General features: G+C 41.2%; 2 protein-coding genes across 5 annotated transcripts in view; one reads left to right on the plus strand and one right to left on the minus strand.

Annotated features, from left to right (window-relative positions):
• Nucleotides 1-4,771: 4,771 nt before the first annotated feature.
• mcm3 (minichromosome maintenance complex component 3) lies at nt 4,772-17,168 on the minus strand. The gene is made up of 17 exons (XM_063901435.1): nt 16,977-17,168; nt 16,577-16,689; nt 15,511-15,719; nt 14,456-14,586; nt 14,113-14,351; nt 13,921-14,029; nt 9,657-9,810; nt 9,398-9,529; nt 9,099-9,307; nt 8,298-8,472; nt 8,084-8,210; nt 7,841-7,991; nt 6,577-6,717; nt 6,347-6,453; nt 6,193-6,266; nt 5,502-5,589; nt 4,772-5,326 (listed from the first exon to the last, which is right to left on the minus strand). Exons 1-17 carry the CDS (start codon nt 17,049-17,051, stop codon nt 5,128-5,130), a joined length of 2,433 nt encoding a protein of 810 aa, XP_063757505.1. The 5' UTR covers nt 17,052-17,168; the 3' UTR covers nt 4,772-5,127.
• A 1,064-nt stretch (nt 17,169-18,232) lies between these two features.
• Nucleotides 18,233-20,704, plus strand: part of paqr8 (progestin and adipoQ receptor family member VIII) — a 38,349-nt gene continuing 35,877 nt past the window's right edge. For 2 of the 4 annotated variants that reach the window (XM_063902836.1, XM_063902839.1), the window contains exon 1: nt 18,233-18,381. The gene's annotated coding sequence lies outside the window, so the exon portion shown is untranslated. The remainder of the gene's footprint in view (nt 18,382-20,704) is intronic. The other 2 variants (XM_063902837.1, XM_063902838.1) reach the window with 2 other exon arrangements.

The raw sequence follows: 20,704 nt of genomic DNA on the forward strand, positions 1-20,704 counted from the left end.
AAATGATAAAGTTGCATATTGAAACAGATAAAAGGTGAGCGGAAACAAAGAGCACCAGACATAGAATATCAAATAAGAGATTCTTGGATGAGTTTATACACTGAAAAAACTGAAACGTTGACGTTGATTAAATGTATTATGTCACAAATGTCCAGTAACTGTGTCAGTTAGTTGGAAGCAATACTATTAGCTTGAATCTATTTAAACTTAATAATACTGCTTTCGACTAACCTGATACAGTAATGTGAAATATGTTGACATAATACCTTTAATCAAAGTCAACGTTTCAGTTCTTTTCGGTGTAACATGAGAGGGACAGTTTCGAGCGCAGCCTCTTACAGATGCCACCATGATAAAGGTCTATATGAGCCATTTGTTACACATGGAGAAAGTTGTGTTCTACTTCATACTTCTACCTCACTGCAATTCAAAGGCAAATATTTGACTTTTCCTTCCACTACATTTAAAAAGAAAGTGTTTAACTTTATAAAAGTATAAATTCAGATCAAAAATACAAAACATAATCAACAAATAAAGGATGATATTATATCAATTAGACGTAGATCCAGGCTGGCTGTTTGCCCGTTTCAGTCTTTTAATATATCTAGCTGTCTGTCTTCACATCTATACAGGAGAGCAAGTAAGTCTATTTTCCTAGACGTTGATGGATTGCTTTAGGAAAAGACAAAAAAAATAGATGACCTATAAGCAAACTTCTAAAGCGTTTCCATTGGCTTCAATAAAGATGTGGGAAACTTGTTACAGATCTTGAGTGAAAGTACCAGAGTGTAGGAATACTCTGTCACAGTAAAAGTCCTGCAATCTAAATGTTCCTCCAGTAAAAGTAGAAAGTACTCTCATCTAAATGTACTTAAAGTAGCGACAGTAAAAGTAGTCATTGTATGATTGGTCCATTTCAGAGTAATATCTCTGATATGTTTTATAATTATTGATCATTAAAGTGTTCTCAGAGCTGGTAAAGCTGCAGCTAGTTTGAATGGCTTTGTATACTGCAGGGTAGCTGCTGGATTTACTCCAGGTGAACTAAAGTCTGATTTAAGGGCTGATTATATTTACCATCATTAATCCAGACCTGTATAGAATCAAAGGTATTAAATAAATGTAGAGGAGTAAAAGTACAACATTTACCTGTGAATTGTCGTGGAGTAGAAGTACAAAGAAGCATAAAAGTAAAATCAAAATAGTACTTAAGTACAGTACATGAGTAAGTGTACTCTGTTACTTGCCAGCTCTGCGTAACCACAGTGTGAATATATCAGAAAGGGCCTCCCCTAATGACTACTATTACATTATATAAAATGTAAATACATTATTATTTCTCATGCATAAATGTTAACTGTGAGATATTTGTCCAAACAATAGTTAACATTCAAAACGATTTAAAGGAGTTATTTATTTATATTTTACTATATCAAATAAATTCAAATCATTAAAAGGAAAAGTAGCAAATCTCAGCTGTACTTGACTATGTTGGGCAGTTTATTTATTTAAAAAAAACACATTTCATAAGCGTTATATGTTTTGAAATATTTCCCGCTGAGATAGATGGAGTAGAAGAAGAAAGTAGAATGGAAAAAAAGTACTTCAAATTTGTGCCCAAGAACAATACTTGTAGTTTCTTATATTTCAACACTAGACAACTGAACTATATCATTTATGTATTTGAAATATAGCAACAATTATCACCCGGTGTTAAATAAAAACTGAAACTAAACCTGCTCTCTGCTGTGAGAGGAGCGAGGAAGGGGCAGGATGTGTGATCTGAGTCAGCGTGGGGGTGGAAGCGGTTTCTAGCTACCGTCTGGGGTTCCTCCACCACGAGAGGTTATCGCCACTGATCAGAGCCCCATTAGTGTCACATTACGCATCTGAAACACAGCGACTGTTGTTCTTCATCAAGTGGGTGCGACGATGACGTGTATCCCCTGTTACATAAAATACAATCCCACTAAGAGCTGATGAACTACAGCTGCTCTGAAGAAGCAGAGCGGTGAGGGGGTGTATGAACTTTGTGGCTCCTGCCTCCCACACAAAGCACTACCTCGACTCCCTGGGGGTTTCAAATTAAATGCTTCTTGTAATCACACGGGAAGAGGTTGCATCAATTGAGAAGGGCTCTTCTGGGAAATTGCAAAGTTCCCCCATCCTGTCTGATCATTATCTACATGATGTTACAAGCAAAACGAAGTAAAACAGCCAGGGTTGCCTGCAACATGTAACCAATGCAGCATGGAACGTCATTTCAATCTGGGCAGACTTCACTTTGTGCCGAGAGAACATTTATTGACACATGCGCCACTTGATATAAATGTTATAGTCTTTGGCACTAGACCCAGATCCTGATATTGTATATCTTGAGGAGACGCAGTCGTGAGTATAATAGGGGGGGGGGGAAGGGTCTAGAGTGATGCTGAAGGTCTGGATTTGGTTTTTGGATTAGTTTAGATACTAGCTGACTGCAGGAAAGAGGAGAGCGATTTTAACGTTTGACTGCAGCATGGTGATTGGCTGCTGGAGATTTAGGTGAAATGTAATTGGTTAAGAGAGAACGCCCATGATGAGCTGACTATTTGCAGCTGTGGAGTGAATGTACAGTGGGGCAAAAAAGTATTTAGTCAGCCACCAATTGTGCAAGTTCTCCCATTTAAAAAGATGAGAGATGCCTGTAATTTTTTATCAACTATGAGAGACAGAATGGGGGAAACAATCCAGGAAATCACATTGTAGGATTTTAATTAATTAATTGGTAAATTCCTCGGTAAAATAAGTATTTGGTCACCTACAAACAAGCAAGATTTCTGGCTCTCACAGACCTGTAACTTCTTCTTTAAGAGGCTCCTCTGTCCTCCACTCGTTACCTGTATTAATGGCACCTTTTTGAAGTCGTTATCAGTATAAAAGACACCTGTCCACAACCTCAAACAGTCATACTCCAAACTCCACTATGGCCAAGACCAAAGAGCTGTCAAAGGAGACCAGAGACAAAATTGTAGACCTGCACCAGGCTGGGAAAACTGAATCTGCAATAGGTAAGCAGCTTGGTGTGAAGAAATCAACTGTGGGAGCAATTATTAGAAAATGGAAGACATACAAGACCACTGCTAAGCTCCCTCGATCTGGGGCTCCACGCAAGATCTCACCCCGTGGGGTCAAAATGATCACAAGAACGGTGAGCAAAAATCCCAGAACCACACGGGGGACCTAGTGAATGACCTGCAGAGAGCTGGGACCAAAGTAACAGAGGCTACCATCAGTAACACACTACGCCGCCAGGGACTTAAATCCTGCAGTTCCAGACGTGTCCCCCTGCTTAAGCCAGTACATGTTCAGGCCCGTCTGAAGTTTGCTAGAGGGCATTTGGATGATCCAGAAGAGGATTGGGAGAATGTCATATGGTCAGATGAAACCAAAATATAACTTTTTGGTAAAAACTCAACTCGTCGTGTTTGGAGGAGAAAGAATGCAGAGTTGCATCCAAAGAACACCATACCTACTGTGAAGCATGGGGGTGGAAACATCATGCTTTGGGGCTGTTTTTCTGCAAAGGGACCAGGACGACTGATCCGTGTAAAGGAAAGAATGAATGGGGCCATGTATCGTGAGATTTTGAGTGAAAACCTCCTTCCATCAGCAAGGGCACTGAAGATGAAGCGTGGCTGGGTCTTTCAGCATGACAATGATCCCAAACACACCGCCAGGGCAACGAAGGAGTGGCATCGTAAGAAGCATTTCAAGGTCCTGGAGTGGCCTAGCCAGTCTCCAGATCTCAACCCCATAGAAAATCTTTGGAGGTAGTTGAAAGTCTGTGTTGCCCAGCGACAGCCCCAAAACATCACTGCTTTAGAGGAGATCTGCATGGAGGAATGGGCCAAAATACCAGCAACAGTGTGTGAAACCTTGTGAAGACTTACAGAAAACGTTTGACCTCTGTCACTGCCATCAAAGGGTATATAACAAAGTATTGAGATGAACTTTTGTTATTGACCAAATACTTATTTTCCACAATCATTTGAAATAAATTCATTAAAAATCCTACAATGTGATTTTCTGGATTTTCTTTTCTCATTCTGTCTCTCATAGTTGAGGTATACCTATGATAAAAATTACAGGCCTCTCTCATCTTTTTTAATGGGAGAACTTGCACAATTGGTGGCTGACTAAATACTTTTGCCCCACTGTATGTCTTCCTGCTCGAACTTGATGCATGGAGTGATTTCCCCCCATATAAAGTGTTTAAATAGCCACGTAATGCCTAAATATAAAGACAAATGCATTACGTCTTCAACTTGGACATTGTCTTCCAAAGGGCTGTCACAAAATATGTGATGCTAGCCTGATGGGAAGTTAGCTAAATAACGCTCGAAAGTTTGGTCAAGTTTATGCACACAAGTATCCCCGCAAAAATCTCCAAATCCAAAAAAGGTTTAATCATCAGATCACAGCTGATGTTGCCCTTTGGTGTTCCTCAAGGTCTCTGTTTTAATGTGGTATAAAGGAGGGATTTTAGATCCTTTTAATCAACTTTCAACTGGATATTTGTTTTCAGAGGACATACAGGACAATGCTAATTTTTTTGGTATTTTGTGCCTCTGCTTTTACATGCTTTAATGTTCAAAAAGGTATGTTCCCATGCCAGGCCCCTTTAATCCTCAGGTTCCCAGCCCTCTGATGAGGTGTACCAATTCTATGTTGCATAATTATACAGATCCCCTGCCCCCCCTTTAAAACAAGAAGAGTGTTAGAGGTTAAGTAACATTCTGTAATGTAACACTGTCAGTTCATTTCAGAACCAAAGCCGTGTCCCATTACTTTTATTTCTTTTAATACACAAGAGCTACAATTTTTCTTCAACTATATACAAATCCAGACATCACAAGTGTTGGTGACAACTTAATAACGTGGTTGGTTTGGGGGTTTGATCAAATTGATCAATCTGAAATAAAGTGGATCAAAAACCACCGTGAAAGTAAATGCTTTCAAATATTTCCGTTGTTTCATGACTGGAACCGGAGAGTAAACGTGAACAATACCGTGTAAATGTACATTTGAAAATGCATCCCAGTTTCTTTTAAAGTCCATGATATCAATTTCAGAAATGTCGGCCCCTCAGATGAGGAAGATGATGTCATCGGCCACCATGACCTGGTTGTCGTCCTGCATGCGGGCCAGGGCGGCGCGGATGTCGGGCTCCGTGAAGCGGCTCTCGCGGCCCTTGTTGATGTCTTCCATCAGCGTCTTCATCTTCACCGACTGAGCGTGAGCGGACTGGAACACGGCAAACAGCGACGATTTGAACTCCTTCAGCCTGGAGGAGGAGATGCACAGATTAGATTACGTCATACAGCAACGTCTGACAGGAAGTGAAAGATTGTTTTACTCAAACTTATCATCTCTTAAGGGAACACTCTTCTGATTCACCATAGGTTGCTGCTGATGACAAAATATCTAGAATATAAAGAGCACTTAAACGCATCACCCACCTCTCTGCAGACAGCTCGGCCTTTGAGGAGGCCTCCATGGGCTCCTCCTCCTGCAGAGACTTGGCTGGTTTCGGGGTGCCGGCCTGAACTAAAGAGCAGAAAGACCAACGTTAGAAATCCACTACATACAGAGAGGAGCTGCCGGCTACTCAAAACCACAGAAACTGCTTCAGAACTCGAGCAGTTCTAAATAACTTTACATAAGGGGCAATCTGGTCATTTAACCAGAAGGTTGACGGTTTGCTCGCAGCACCAACAGTCAACATGTTGATGTATCCTTGGGCAACCCTGGGTTGCTCCTGATGGCCAACGGTGTGTGAATGTTAGCTTCCCTAGAGCTAGTGGAAATGCTCTGTATGAATGACTCGAATGAAGTGCTTTGAGGGGTCGAAAAGACTACATAAAGCGCTTTACAGTACAGTCCATTTACCATAAACACCCTACTAAATAAAGCAATACAAATAAAATACCAGAATAATGCATTGTCTTTTGTAAATAGAGAAAGATTTTATTTATTTATATTTTATTTTAAAAAAGAAGCAACTGTCACATGGCCCTATTCCCCCAGGATAAATAAAGTATTCCGATTCTGCAAACAGATTGTTTTGCCTCTTAGCCTTAAAAAAACCAACATAAAAGATGTCTTAAACTGCGATTGGGTTTGGTTGTGGATGTGTGGTGTGATGCTTACTCTCAGGAACATCCTGCTCTTCAGTGAAGTCGTATGGGCTGTAGGCATCGCTGCCCTGAGAGCCACTGCGCCCCCTGCAGGACACAGAACAGTGCTATTAATGACTGAAACAACAGCGTCACCCAGTGTTCATCTGAGTCTCCTTCCTTTTTACCTTTTTTTGGAAGTTCTCTGTGAATGCTGAGTGGATGCCTCTTCTTCCTCTTCCTCCGAACCAGAGTCCCGCACCTGCTTCGACCGTTTCTTCTCCTTCTCCAGAACCTACAGACAAAACAAAAAACAAGGTTTCTCCACGTTGCATCAGAACTCGTTAGCATCGCTTAATATCTGTGTTTGGAGACAAAGACATCATTCCATTCATCAGGAGACACCGTGGACTCTGACCTTTTTAAAGTAGGCGAACTGGACGAGCTCAACGGCCACCTCCGAGTCCTCCATCTCCACAATTTTGCTTATCCGGGCCTTGGCGTGTGCCGTGGACAGACGGATCAGAGTCTCCAGTGTACGGGCCGTCACAGGAGAGGTCTGAGGAAGAGGAGGGGGACAAGGTCAGAACACTCCCATATAACCCCAAACATCAGCTACTAGCATCAGCGCAGCTTCTACTTGAGTTGTCTGGACTACTGGAATATCTAACTTCTAAAATATCGATATTCTACACAATTCTCAAGACCAGTGGAGAAGAATTGTCAATGAGGGAAAGAAAAAATAAATGCCTTTTGGAGTTAAAGCATGAATCCTTTGGAGAACTTGGATAACAGTGTCAGCTAAATGTCATGTAGTGTATAGATGATGAAGCGTGGTGACACGGTGAAAAGGTCACATGACAAAGCATGGGTTGGTTGTAATTATTGGCCAAAGATTACCATTAAGAGTAAATCATACATTTGACGAGAAGACAGCACTGTAAGAGAATGAGAGGAGGCTGTGTGTGTGTGTGTGTGTGTGTGTGTGTGTGTGTGTGTGTGTGTGTGTGTGTGTGTGTGTGTGTGTGTGTGTGTGTGTGTGTGTGTGTGGCTTAACCCTTAAATGGTCATTGACAAGTATATTGGAAAATGAATTGATTGCGTAAGGGAGGCATGTGGGAAGGGGGAGGTGTTGTCCTGGTTTGTTTGTTTGTTTGTAATACATAAGTGGGGATGAACTATAACTTGACAACCATTTCATTAGCTCTGTTATTATTGTTTGTAGTCTCTTTGTGTATACAGTGTTTCCCATTGGTGAGTACTATCTTATTTTAGTGTGTTTTTGTGTTAATTGGATTATTGGTGTCATGAAATGTTTAATGTATTGTAACCTTATGCCCACTCATCCTGTAGAAATAAAATGATATAATTATAAAAAACATTTAAAAAAGGGAAAATTAATTGATTGCTATTTTTCAACTTTACACACATGTTACACGGTTACACCCATATGACAACCTCGTTACACTAATATTACATCGTAATCACACAGCCTTTCAAACCACCCCCCCACATACAGAAATCATGTCAGGGTTAAACGATCTAGAGCATAATGTTATAGGCAGAAGTTGCCCCATCCTAATGTGCATCACAAAAGGAGTTTAGTCTATCCGCCCCCACCTGTGTGTGTACAATAACATCCTCTTGTGTACGTATATAAAAAGTGGGTGTGTTTTTCTCACCCTGGCGATATCAGCCCCCATCTGCTCCTGGCCCCTCAGCCTGGCGTACTCCTCCGCGATGTGATTGGCTGCCTCCTCTGTCAGCACAGGGGACACAGCCTTGGCGATGTGGATGTACTTCCTCATGAACTCCTTACTCACAATCTTGTCCCTGAAACAAAAAGGAAAACCATTTTTTTTGTTGGTTTTCTGGGGATAAAAAAGGACATTTTGATGTTTTTAGTCCAGGTTCTGCGTGCGTACTTCTTCCTCCTGGTTCCATGCAGCAGGTTGTTGTGCTTCTCGTAGATCTGCAGCTCCTCGTGCTCTTCTGCGATTATGTCTGGATCATCTGTAGCCAGGACGTCTACCGTCCCGCCCATAGCCATGGCTAAAAAAACAAAGTAGGGATGAACACCATTCAATGAACACTATTGAATTACACAGGATGCAGTTTTTAAGTTTCACGTCACCGTACCTGTGCCCTCCTGCTCCCGGGGGTTGCGGTAGCGGTGCATCCTCAGCACGTGGTCTGAGATCTCGCGGTCCTGCTCCGCGTCCATCTGATCCAGCACGATGAAGAGGAGGTCGAAACGAGACAGCAGGGAATCCTGGAGGCCGATGTTCTCCATGGGGGTTTTATACTGGTCGTACTGCAAACACAGAGCACCATGAACACTTTAAGAGGGAGGAAAGCGTAAGGATGGATACTGTCGATCATTTTGATCCATAACATGACTTCTTTCGGACTAGTGGAGAGAAAATACATATTTAGGTGTTTATTTGGACTAACTTTGCCCATTTGTGTCTGTTCATTTTCTTAAATACATCACAAATTAGAAATGGATAAGGCCTAATTTGCATATTCAAACAAAGCATTTCAGAACAGGTGGTTGTTTAAAATGTATACTCATTCAATATTTATTATGAGCAGACTGACTTTTTTTCAGATAAGGGTTGCTTTAAATATCAGTCATAACTTTATTTAAACAACATATTATCCTAAACACATGGCGAACATTTTTATGGCCTGCAAACTATTATTATTTCCTCTAATGGCAAGAACATTTCACATGGCTTCATCCAGTTTTTATAGTTCCCTTTGAACATTTAAAATAGCACATATTGAATAGAATAATTTCTCATTTGCATTATTAAACGTAATATTTCAGAAAGCTTGAAATCGATACAATTATGGTCTTAATTTGGGTGATTAACTAGGGAGTTTCATGGTTATATCTGTGAAGAAATGTAATAACTAGCCTATCATTTCCCTCACCCTGCCGTAGACGGGGTTGGCTGCAGCCAGCACGGAGCAGCGGGCGTTGAGGCGGGCGTGGATGCCGGCCTTAGCGATGGTGACGCGGCCCTGCTCCATCACCTCGTGGATGGCTGTGCGGTCCATGTCGGACATTTTGTCGAACTCATCAATGCACACCACGCCACGGTCAGCCAGCACCATGGCCCCCGCCTCCAGTCTGCGCTCACCTGGGGGAGAAAACCACAGGAAATTGACATTCAAGCTAAAGCAAAAGCTGAAAGTGTGCGAGTCGTTGTTTCAGTGTCTGTGTGTCATACCTGTTTCCTGGTCAGTGGTGACTGCGGCGGTCAGACCCACTCCAGAGGAGCCCCTCCCGGTGGTGGGGATGGCCCTGGGTGCCGTGTGGAGCACGTAGCGCAGCAGCTGGGACTTTGCCACCGATGGATCACCTGGTGAACAAATGAGGAAACTAACGTTAACACCCATCTCTGTGTAATTTGTGATCGATTGATTGGAATGACAAAAGATAAAAAGTTGTTCAATCCAACTTTCGTCAGCTAAATAAAACCGTGTTACCGATGAGCAGGATGTTGATGTCTCCTCTGATGCGCGAGCCGTTCTCCAGAACCTTCTCCACGCCGCCCAGCAGCATGCAGAGGATGGCCTTCTTTATGTACTCGTGGCCGTGGATACTGGGAGCCAGGGAGCGAGACAGCTGATCAAACACATCCTAATAAAAGACAGAAGGGACATTTCATTTGTTACTCAACCCACATGGTTTGTTTTTTTAAATGACCCAATCAATCATAGGCAGTCGGATCATCACGTTTATCAGGTCTCCAACAGTCTTTGAACAAATCATGTGCGTCTGACAATTTAATCAGGAAGCCTAAACTAATTGAAGGCTTAAAATGGAGTTATTTTATTTATACTACTTTATTCTACACTTCCATTTGAAATTTCAGCAAAAATGAACGGCGGTACAAACCAGATCCTTAATGATTGATTGAGAAGTGAGTTGTAAAAATGTAAATAGTTCACTATGTAAAGTATTTGTAGCCCCCTTTTCCAGTATTGGAACCTGCCTGCAATACCGTATACATTTTTGTTCAATTATTTAGGAGTTTCAACAGTGTTTTTTTATTAGAATTTAAAGGTCTCCTATGCTCTATTATGGCATATACCAGTGGTTCTTAAACTTTTTGTCTGACGACCCCACAAAAAAAACTGGAGAGGTTTGGTGACCCCACTTTCCCAAAAGTGTGTAAGTGTGACGTCACGTTTCCGTAGCAACCGATTTTTTGTTCCAATCCAAACAAATTAACAATGTATGACGATTATTTTATGGAAAAGGAACGATTTTGTGTGAATTAATTTACGAGTTTGCGTCTCCAATGATTTGAGTGATAGTCATACATTTTGAAAGAAACAGCAATGCCATCTGCAGTTTGGTTGTTTGGGGGCGGGCTGTAAATCGCGTTGCCAGGACAACGTTATGCATTGCAAACCCATGGTAACGACTGTCAATCAAGCAAAAACAAATAGGCAATGTGTAAGAAAAGGCCTGGGCGGCAACAATTTATTAACGCAAACAAGAACTGGAACAAACAAAGCAATGAAACAAATGTCCAAATCAAACGGGAGTCAAGAGTCAACAGAGAGTGTGTATGATTGGAACGATCTCACTTCCTCTTATACGGACGCCATGTCAATGAGAAGGATGGGCCTGCTTCCGCGAGCATAGCAGGTCAATTCGGGGATCGATGCTGCTCACAGCAACACGAAGATTCTCCTCCATGCTGTTGAGACGACATCTGTATTTGTTCTTTATGTAGGCCAGGGACGAAAATGTCTTTTCGCACAGATAGGTTGATCCAAACGGCGTGAGGATGTCCATGGCAGCCTTGGACAACCCGGGGTATTCCTGCACAACTGACAGCCAGAATTCATCTAGAGTTTTTGAGGCAAACGACGCCTGCAATGTGCGGTCGCTGGACAGCTCAATCAGCGCATCCTCGAGCTCAGATGGCAGGTTGTTTGAGGAGCAGTTGGTGAATGGTTGTCGTACCCAGTCAAAAGGCTCTACATTCTCCGTGAGGAAATACTTATTGAATTTGTCGAGGAGACTACGAAGATGACAGGTTATTGACTCTTTCAATGAATTGGCATTCATGTCACTCTCCAAAAAGTCGTGCAGCTCCGAGAACATTTCAAAGTCCCCACTCTCTGCACGGGCTGCCCAACGCTGCAATTTTTTTGTGAAAGCATTCACTTTGTCTGAGAGGGTCAGGATGTTTGTGCTGGGGCCTTGTAGTGACAGGTTGAGACTATTTAATTTGTCAAATATGCACGCCAGGTATGCAAGACGTGATAACCATCTCGAGTCAGTGAGATGGTCTGCAAGAGGGGAATGCACGTCTGAGAGGAAGGTGCGCACCTCGCTTCGCAACTCGAACAGGCGTGTAAGAACTTTGCCCCGTGAAAGCCACCTTACCTCTGAATGAAAAAGAAGGGATTCATGTGCAGACCCCATTTCCTGGCAGAGAAGGGCGAAGAGTCGTGAATTTAAAGGGCGCGATTTGATCGAATTCACTATTTGGATTGCTGTTTGAAGAACATTGTTAAGCTCGGGTTCAAGTGTCTTGGATGCCAGGGCCTCCCTATGGATAATGCAGTGTGTGAACTTGACATGTGGTGCAACGCTAAGGACCTTGGCTTTCAGCCCTTTGTGTTTTCCCATCATAGCCCCGGCACCGTCAGTGCATATGCTTATGCATTTATCCCAATCCAGGCCTGTCTCCTCCATCCAACCATTAAGACAGTTAAAAATGTCTCCACCAGTACATCTTCCTTCCATCGGAGAGCAGCACAGCATGTCCTCATGCAGTTTCCCGTCATGACTGTAGCGAATGAAAACCATTAAATGGGCTACATTAGTCAAGTCAGTAGACTCGTCTAACTGCAAAGAAAACCGGCTGTTTTTCACTCTCTCGATGAGCTGGCATTTCATATCATTAGCGATGTCGTTAATGCGTTTGGACATGGTATCATTGGAGAGGGGAATCTGTTTAAGCACACTTGCGATCTTTTCACCATGCATTGCTGTGGTCATCGCAATTGCTGCAGGAAGGATGAGGCTTTCAGCAATTGTGTGTGGCTTTTGTGCTTTGGCTACAAGGTGGGCCACTTTGTATGACGCTGCCAAGGCTTTGGTGGGCACAGTAGCTTGGCTATGCACAACGGTCTTTTGCCCATGCAGCGCAGCTTCTTTTCGTAAAAAAAATGTCATGGGTTTCTGAGCATCATCTGGATGTCGGCTTTCGAGATGTCGTCTCATTTTTGTGGGCTTTAAACTTTCATGTGCCAGAACATCGCCGCAAATAACACACTGTGGGTGGTCGAGCTCATGTTTTACCTGGCACGTGAATCCATATTTAAGAAATTCTTTCAGGTATCGGCGACGCCTCGTTGGTGGGTCTTTTTTATTCTCACCACCGGCCAAACTTGTCCCATCTGAGGATCGCGGAGGAGTAGGTGCACAACTGGAGGTAGATGGCACTTCTGAGCTCAAATCATTGTTTTTTAGCAGCCACCTGTCCATTTTTGATGAAAGTTATAACTAGGCTAGTGGCTAAAAAAGTGGCTAGTATCACAAACGTGGCTAGTAACGTGGCGAGTTAACTATGACGTATTGTAAAAAAACCGGGAAGAAATTGAGTTTGAACAGTGGGCGCAGATTGTTACATTGTTTCTATCATAGGACCAATAAACGATTCGAAACGCCATTTAAAGCTGGGCAACTTTTTTTTTTCTCTCTCTCTCTCCCTCTTAACAGCGTGTAGGAATGAGAAAAAGGCAGATTTTCATTGTATTGACATTTTATTTTTCGTTGTTTCACCAGGTGTTATAACAGCTAATTTCCGACTGAAGTAACAAATAATTTTGCGACCCCACGGAAGTTTTTGCCGACCCCGTTTGGGGTCGCGACCCCTAGTTTAAGAATCACTGGCATATACTATAGGTCTCAATTATATATAAAAACATGTCTCTGACGTGTTTTGCCCAAAATACCACACAGATCATGAATTTTAGCATGTCCGCTATCCCTGTTTCAGCTCCATTTTCAAAAGTGCTGATTCTGTGACTGTCGCTTCAAATTTGATTTGAGCTGAAGCTGGCCACGCCCCTTTAGAGCACATGACCTCTCTGTCTGAAGAGAGAAGTTTCTAACGGAGACACTCAGCTAAACGCTGCTGTGATTAAAACCCATTTTATGTTCCAAACCACATCAAGCATTATTTCTGAAACACTTCTCAGTGTTTACCACTAGAACAGAGACATTATATGTATTATATATACAACAACTCTTAAGTCCCTCCTGCAGACATCCTGCACAGACACACAGAGGTGCTGCGGAGGGGATTCAGCTCGCCACTGTTTATTGCGGACGATAGGTTGGGAAGTGTCACGTTGACAGGATGTTGCCAGGAGATCAATGCTAAGCCAGCCCACATTTCCGATATGAGGTCACATCGGCAGCAAATCTGGATCAGCTCGTTTGTACCCCCGTTTTGAGAGATGTGGGTAAGGAGGAAAAGAGAGAGGGTTGTATTTTCTGACACTTAGTGAGTCTCCTTAAACACCGGGGACACATATTTATGTATGAAAGACATCAAAAAGAGCATTTTGCATTATAGGGCACCTTGAAAGGCTTTAAAGCTGTGTTATAGCCCACACAATTATTGTCAGAGTTTTCTCTTTTTTTGCCATGGTTGGGCTCTTTCCATGTCAACATTTTTCTAAGCAGAAGCTGAAAGCAGGAGAAGGGTTAAACCCTCACCATTTTCCCAGCCCGGCTGAAGTTCCTGATTTTGGCGACATCCCCCGCAGAGAAGTATGGGGACACTTCCTTGCTCATCTGTTTGACGTGGCAGGCTATCATGATGGTCCTGAGCAGGAAGAAAGTGGGAAATTAATAACAAGATCACAAAGTTTACTGTGCAGCAGTTGCTACCACTTTATCAGTCATCACCTGAATGTGCCGGAGGTGAATCCTCCCTTCTTGCCCGGCAGGCAGCGGTACGTCCCGATAACCTGCACTCTGTCTCCAGGTTTGACCATGTCCACCAAGTCGTTGTCCAGGATGATGTCCACGGAGCGCGGCAGCTGGCCGGCGGGGGCTTTCTCTGGCATCTCCTGCACCGTGATGGTCTGGTGGTCTTTGTAGACAGAGAGACCAAACTCTGTCTCCAGAGGGTTGTTCTCCTCATCCTGTGGACAGACGGGTATATTAAAGTGACGTGTGAAAACGCATACACAAAAAAAGCTTGACCTAAGGGTTAAGCACATCACTTCATAATAAAAAGTATAGTAACCTTGGTGGGGTAGATCGCGCTGGAAGGGAAGGCGTCCAGCGAGGTCATGTCCGTGTACTTCCTCTCCATCGTCTTCTTGGTTGCCGGGCAGTAGTGGACGCTGCGCACTACTTTAGGACGCACCAGAGAACCTGAAGAAGAAATGAATGCTGTATTGATGGACATGCTTTTAATACTACCTTGAAAGTAAATCTATTCTGAGAAAATCTGACTGTCATTTAAGGGTTTTTCCAAGTCTAAATATTTTGTTGAGATAATTATTTTAACTTAAAACTTTTATTTGCCCATTTGTTTGAGTGCCTTTCCGCAATATAATGCCAGAAATGTTAAGCTATGCAGCAAAATACGGCTCGGGAAAAATTAAGAGACCACTCCAAAATCTTTATCTCTACATGTATATCAGCCATTCCAGTGTCTGTTGAATTCAAACACAGAGAAAGAATGTCAGCAGTTTATATAATGCAATACAAAAAAATTACAAAAAAAGAGACATACCGATAAATAATAAAACAAGAGAAAAGGATAATGCTGAAGTGGTCTCTTCATTTTTTCCATGGCTGTATATGTTGATAGTGATATTTCCTCTACAAAATGACTTTACCGTGTCATTAAATCCCTTGATGGGATCATCATTGGCAAATTGGTCTTTAGAAATCTATCTTTCAACACATTTGACTAATAATAATTTATAAAAATCAAAAATATATATCTATATTTATTTATTTGTATTTATAAATGCAGAAAGACTTATTGAAAGAAGCCAGTCTGCAATAAACAAATGAAATCAGTTCGCTGACACTTTTACCTTAATACCTTGAACATAAGCCTACAGGTACCGCAATAAGTTATTAGAAGAGGAAGAAGGCAACTTCCATAACATTTCTGTCCTCACATGTACATTTATTTATTATGGCGCTTCACTTCTTATGTTTGAACAAAGCTCTTTCCCGGTTCTCTGGATGAAAAACACACTATACACCCACATTTATACTCATACACAAAGCTGTCAAAGAGTAGTGCTTATTAGAGCCCAGAGACAGGGCAAATCAACTCACACTTGGTGATGATGCCCTCCACACACACCATGCTGCCCAGCAGGCGGGAGGTTAGGGTTCGCGGGGTGACGTGCTTGTTGCCAAAGCTGCCCTCCAGGGCGATGAAGAACTCCTCGTACTGCTTGGCGTAGGTGCCGTCCACCGAGGCCACCAGGTCCTTCAGAGCCCGCTGGAAGGCCAGCAGCTCCTCGAAGGCGTTGTTCATCAGCCTGGCAGAAACAAGAGGAGGATGAGACATGGACGCAACCATAGCTTTAACATTGGGGGCTTTTGTGTTGTCATATACACTCAAAGTAACATAGCAAAAGAGATTATGGTTTCAATTAAATGTTCAAGATGTGTAAAATTGTGGGGTTGGATTGGGCTGGGGTCAAGCCTTGAACATCTTCTAAATTGTATATGCTTATAAGAAGTGTTGAAAAAAAGTATTAACTACTACATATTGCAGTGAAGCGTAATATTCCAATGTCGTACAATAGCAGGATTGCAGCAAAACATAAGAAATTGCAGTGCGGTTATTCAAAAGGTGAAATTGCAATATAAATGTTTTTCTCACTAACACCAATAGAAAATTGTGATGAGATAAACATGGCATAAATATTGATAATAATATGGGTGATAATCATTTTGTCTTTGAACGTGCATGACAATGTGTATTTGGTGAATACACAGGTACTTTTATATGTCAAAAGACCAGTGTAAATTATAACATGTAGGATGCAAAATGCATTTTATAACAACTGGCTCACCAACTGACCTAGTCCACCAGAAATTCGAATTTAAACCCTGGTAAAGATTTTTACAGGATGCTACAGAACACCATTTTCATCATTTGTTTAAGATCACTAAAGCAATGTTTGAGACCAAGTAAGACTGTAGCAGGCTTTAATGTGTAAACGTAGCTTCAACTGTATAACAAATAATGCAATAATATAGAATGTGACACTCAAAACGTGAATCAAATGTTTTTAGATCAGCTGTCCCAAAGGTTTTGAGTGTGTATTATAACTGATGAAGACATGGCAGTGACAGATCCGCTCCCTTGACAAAGAGTCGCCCTCCTTACTTTGCAGCTCGGGCCTCATTGCGTCTCCTCAGGTCGTTGATGTTGACGATGAGTCGAGCTTTATTCTCGCTGATCATGTCCCGGACTTTGCTTTGGTAAACCCCCTGGTCTTGCTGCAGAAAACGGACAAAATACGGTGTCTTTCATTGTGAATCCAAAAGGATTTGACATTTCTAGGCTTAAGAAAAGTGACGCGTCAGTTTACATTGAACTCAAATTAAAACACAATTAGACGCAAAACAGACAACTGTTACACAAAACGTAATAGGAACATAGCGTTTGTTAACTGACGTCATGTCTTGCTAACTAAGTAAATTAAGGTGATTTCTTTTGTTGTGACCGCATGGTTCCTCTTTTCATCCCATAACAACGTTTTTAACATGATAGAAGATGGACTTACATCGTCGTCCAGGAAGTCCAGGTAATCCCTCTGAGCCTCTCTCATCTCCCGGTCGTCTACGACGTCGGTCGACATTTTTAACAATTAATTATATTACCTTAAATCTTTAAATTATTCTAGGAGATCGGTACAGTGTGTGCTCTGCTGCCCTCAAACTACACACTGAAGGGTTTTCGCGCCACTGCGTGCCGGGGACGAGTAGAGCGTCACAAGTGATTGGTCAGCTAGGCACGTATGTTTTACATAGTCCGCGGGTAAATGTGAAGCTGTCCAATAGAATGTGTAGTGACACCACGTGACCCCTCCCTCTGCAAGAACTCGCGCGAAAATGAAGCCGGAAGGGAAGGGGCGTCTGATAGAAAGTAAAAATCATTTTTCATATTGTCCAGCAGATGGCGACAGAAAGTGGACTTTTATGATCTTTGAAAATAATACTGCATTGAATTAAATATAGAAATAATTGAAAAATAGTAACAAAAACTAAGACAATGAATAACATCAATTAAATACAAAAATATATATAAAAGAGGGAACATTACTTTAAGAGCTTGAGCTAAATTTGCATCTTTCACAGTCCAGACACTTTTTATATACTTGATTTATATAAATGATACATCTTACAGTGTAATATCTATGATTATAACATAATATTAAAACATTTTCCCGATTTAAAATATATCCTATAGTTTATTACAACAATATTTACTGGAATCTTCCGGGATGTTTATTTGTGAATCGTTTATCAAGTAAAGAGAGATCATATTTATTTATATTTGTATAGCTTAAACCAGCTTAGTGTGGAACATGAATGCAGTTTATTGTACCAGACAGTAGATGGAAATAAATGCTAAATGAAGCATGAATTGTATAATTGTATTTTATTATAATATCATTGTAAATATTAGTTTACCATTAAGTCTATGGGTTTTACCAACATTTCCTCTGTTCAAAACTTTAGGCATAAATAATTAGATCCATACTGTATTTGTAATTAGGCTATAAAGAGTTTGAGTCAATGCAAACATTAAAACTCACTCCTCTAATTTCACATTATATGATTATGAATGAATTATAATTAAATAAAGGTAAACCTAAACATCAGGTTAAAATAATGAATGTATATAAATGTCTATTATGAGAATTTAGTGTAATTTACACATATTGATAATAACCACTTTACTCTCTGATCCTAACCCCGCCCTAGCATTAGCTACTCTCCAGGCTGTCAGGTCACATGGTTTACCTTCTCCCTGCAGCCTGCGGATATCTGACAACCCCAACGTGTTGTTGTTATAGTGATGTGTAATTACTGGAGGAAACCATGCAGTATAGTTAGGCTTGTTTTTTTCTTCTTACAGTAACCTGCGACTCCAGAGAGACAACAGGTATGTGCCATTGCAAACAGGTGAGCTGAGCTGATGCCTCTTCTGTTTCTTACTTCCTATCATCAAAATCACACATCATGGATTACCTTGCAATGTATTCACTTTGACAGTCATTATGACAAATCAAACGTTTATTTGATCAACTTTGTCTGTGTTGACATATGTGTAAGACGTGTGTCACTTGTCAGACTTCTGCAAACATACAGATTGTTTGTTGGAAAATCAAGGTATCATTTAGGAAAATAGCATTTCATTCTTATGTATTATTTCTTTATGGGTTAAAATGGACTTCCTAGAACTCTTGCATAAGATTTTAATTTACCACCAGAGAAAACATCAACTTGTTTGTCTGATATCAGCTCAAAAATCCCAAGGATTAAAAAAGTGCAGGTAATCAGAATCAGAGGAATGATTCAAATCAAATGAAGGGGGAAATGATCATTACACAGAGGAGATACAGTGGCTGTTTTCAGTTGCAGTGTAACCTCAGTTTTCCTGCGGTGCTTATTTAGCTTGGCAAACAATAGCTCACATTCTCCTCCCTGTGTCAAAAGAACAGGCTAGTGGTTACAGGTTTGACTACATTCCTGCTTTCCTACCTACAAATGGAATGAGCAGTGGTGTAAAGTAACTGAGTAGTTTACTCAAGTACTGTACTTAAGTACAATTTTGAGGGACAGAATCAGAATTCCTTAATCAGAATATACCCTCCCACAGTGGGGATATGTACATGTGTTACAGCAGAAGTGGCATAGACGCAAAAGTGGCATAGCAGGTAAAAAAAAAGGCACGCAATAACAAAGAACAAGCTAAAATATTAGTATATAGAAAAAAAAACACACAACAGTTATAATAGAATAAAGCAGATGAGTAAGTACAGTAAGTAAATCTGTCTGTGAGACACAGGGTGAAGCAGCCTGTCACTGAAGGAGCTGAACAGTGTAGGCAGAGCCTCAGTCTCCTCAGCAGATACAGCCTGCTCTGTCCTTTCTTCTACAGAGCAGCAGACTGATCAGTACAGTCAATTAATTGTTCAGATGAATACCCAGGTATTTGAAAGATTTATGAACTCAATATCCGCTCTCTGGATGATCACTGGTGTGGGGGAGTTTGTTGGCACCATCGTATGTCCAACACCAGCTCCTTGGTCTTCCCTGCGTTGAGCTGGAGGTGGTTCCTCTGCCCCCAGAGGGTGAAGCCCTTTGCAGTTCCCTGTACTCCCGTCTTCCTCGTTGGAGATGAGTCCGACAATGGCAGCGTCATTAGAGAACTTCGGCAGGTGGCAGGTCACAGTGTTGTGAGTGAAGTCTGCTGTGTAGACTTGACAGCTTTTTGAGCCGTATGTTGCTGTGCAATATTATTCTATCGTATTGGACAAATCTGCAATTTCACAACAGATGAGGTTGACGAAAAACTCAAATAGAATGTCAAGTTGGATCCACTCTTTTTAGATGAGGCAGTGATATCATAAACCTTTTAATTTAAGCATCCAAACAGTCAGAGCTTCTTCTGTTTTCTTCGCTGTTCTGCCTGCTCTTTGCAGCTGCATGTTGGTTTTAATCTGGATAAGGTGTAAAACTCATGCATGTATAAAGTTGAACTGCTTCATAGTTAAATTGATCTAATATTATAGAGATTACTTCTGATTCATGAAGTAGCCTATGACGCTCCGCTGTCAGTACGGTGGTCCACAGTGGATAACCAGCGTCGTAGGACCACTTAGCGAGATCACGTCTGATAGGTTTAGTTAAGCCAGAGAACTCATATGCGATCAAATATAAAAACCTATAAAATAAATAAAACAAGATAAAAATAAATAAATAAAAAGATAATAAAGACAATTTAAAAGTTTCGTTCATTACTTCAAAAATGCTCTGTCTTAAAACATTTAGGTAATGGCAACATAAAAAACATTTGTAGATGTAACTGTTATTTTAAGTTCAATACTTTAATTATAAATATAATTTACTTTAATATCATACATTTTAAAAAATCAGTTTTGTGTAATTCAAACGGATGCATTTTACCTAAGAGCGCGACACAATGTTTTCCATTTGATAAACTAGAGATGTTAATAAAGGTACCAAATGTGTAGGTTAGGAGACAAGACGAAAGGTGAACGGAATTGAACAGGCTATTGTCCAAGCAGCTGCACGTGCTGTTGTAGCTCCCTTACAAGTTGGCCTTGCAGTGCAAGCCCTTGTATTGGTCAAGATTTCTTCATGGGGCATTATTGCATGAAATGTATCATTGTATTATAAAATTGCTGTCACTTTAAACATCAATATGCTTATAACCAATTGCTTTAACATAATATGGAGACAACCTATGTTTTTCGGGCCT

This window comes from Eleginops maclovinus, chromosome 15 (assembly GCF_036324505.1).
Source record: "Eleginops maclovinus isolate JMC-PN-2008 ecotype Puerto Natales chromosome 15, JC_Emac_rtc_rv5, whole genome shotgun sequence".
Lineage (NCBI taxonomy): Eukaryota > Metazoa > Chordata > Actinopteri > Perciformes > Eleginopidae > Eleginops > Eleginops maclovinus.

What these genes read in the sequence shown, in the direction of transcription:
- mcm3 (XM_063901435.1), bottom strand. Translation starts at nt 17,051, where the DNA reads ATGTCGACCGACGTCGTAGACGACCGGGAGATGAGAGAGGCTCAGAGG. An exon ending in TCAGCCGGGCTGGGAAAATG is followed by an intron (nt 9,811 to 13,920) that starts GTGAGGGTTTAA and finishes GTCTTTTATTAG; the next exon opens with GATGTGTTTGATCAGCTGTC. An exon ending in CATGGAACCAGGAGGAAGAA is followed by an intron (nt 7,992 to 8,083) that starts GTACGCACGCAG and finishes TTTTTGTTTCAG; the next exon opens with GGACAAGATTGTGAGTAAGG.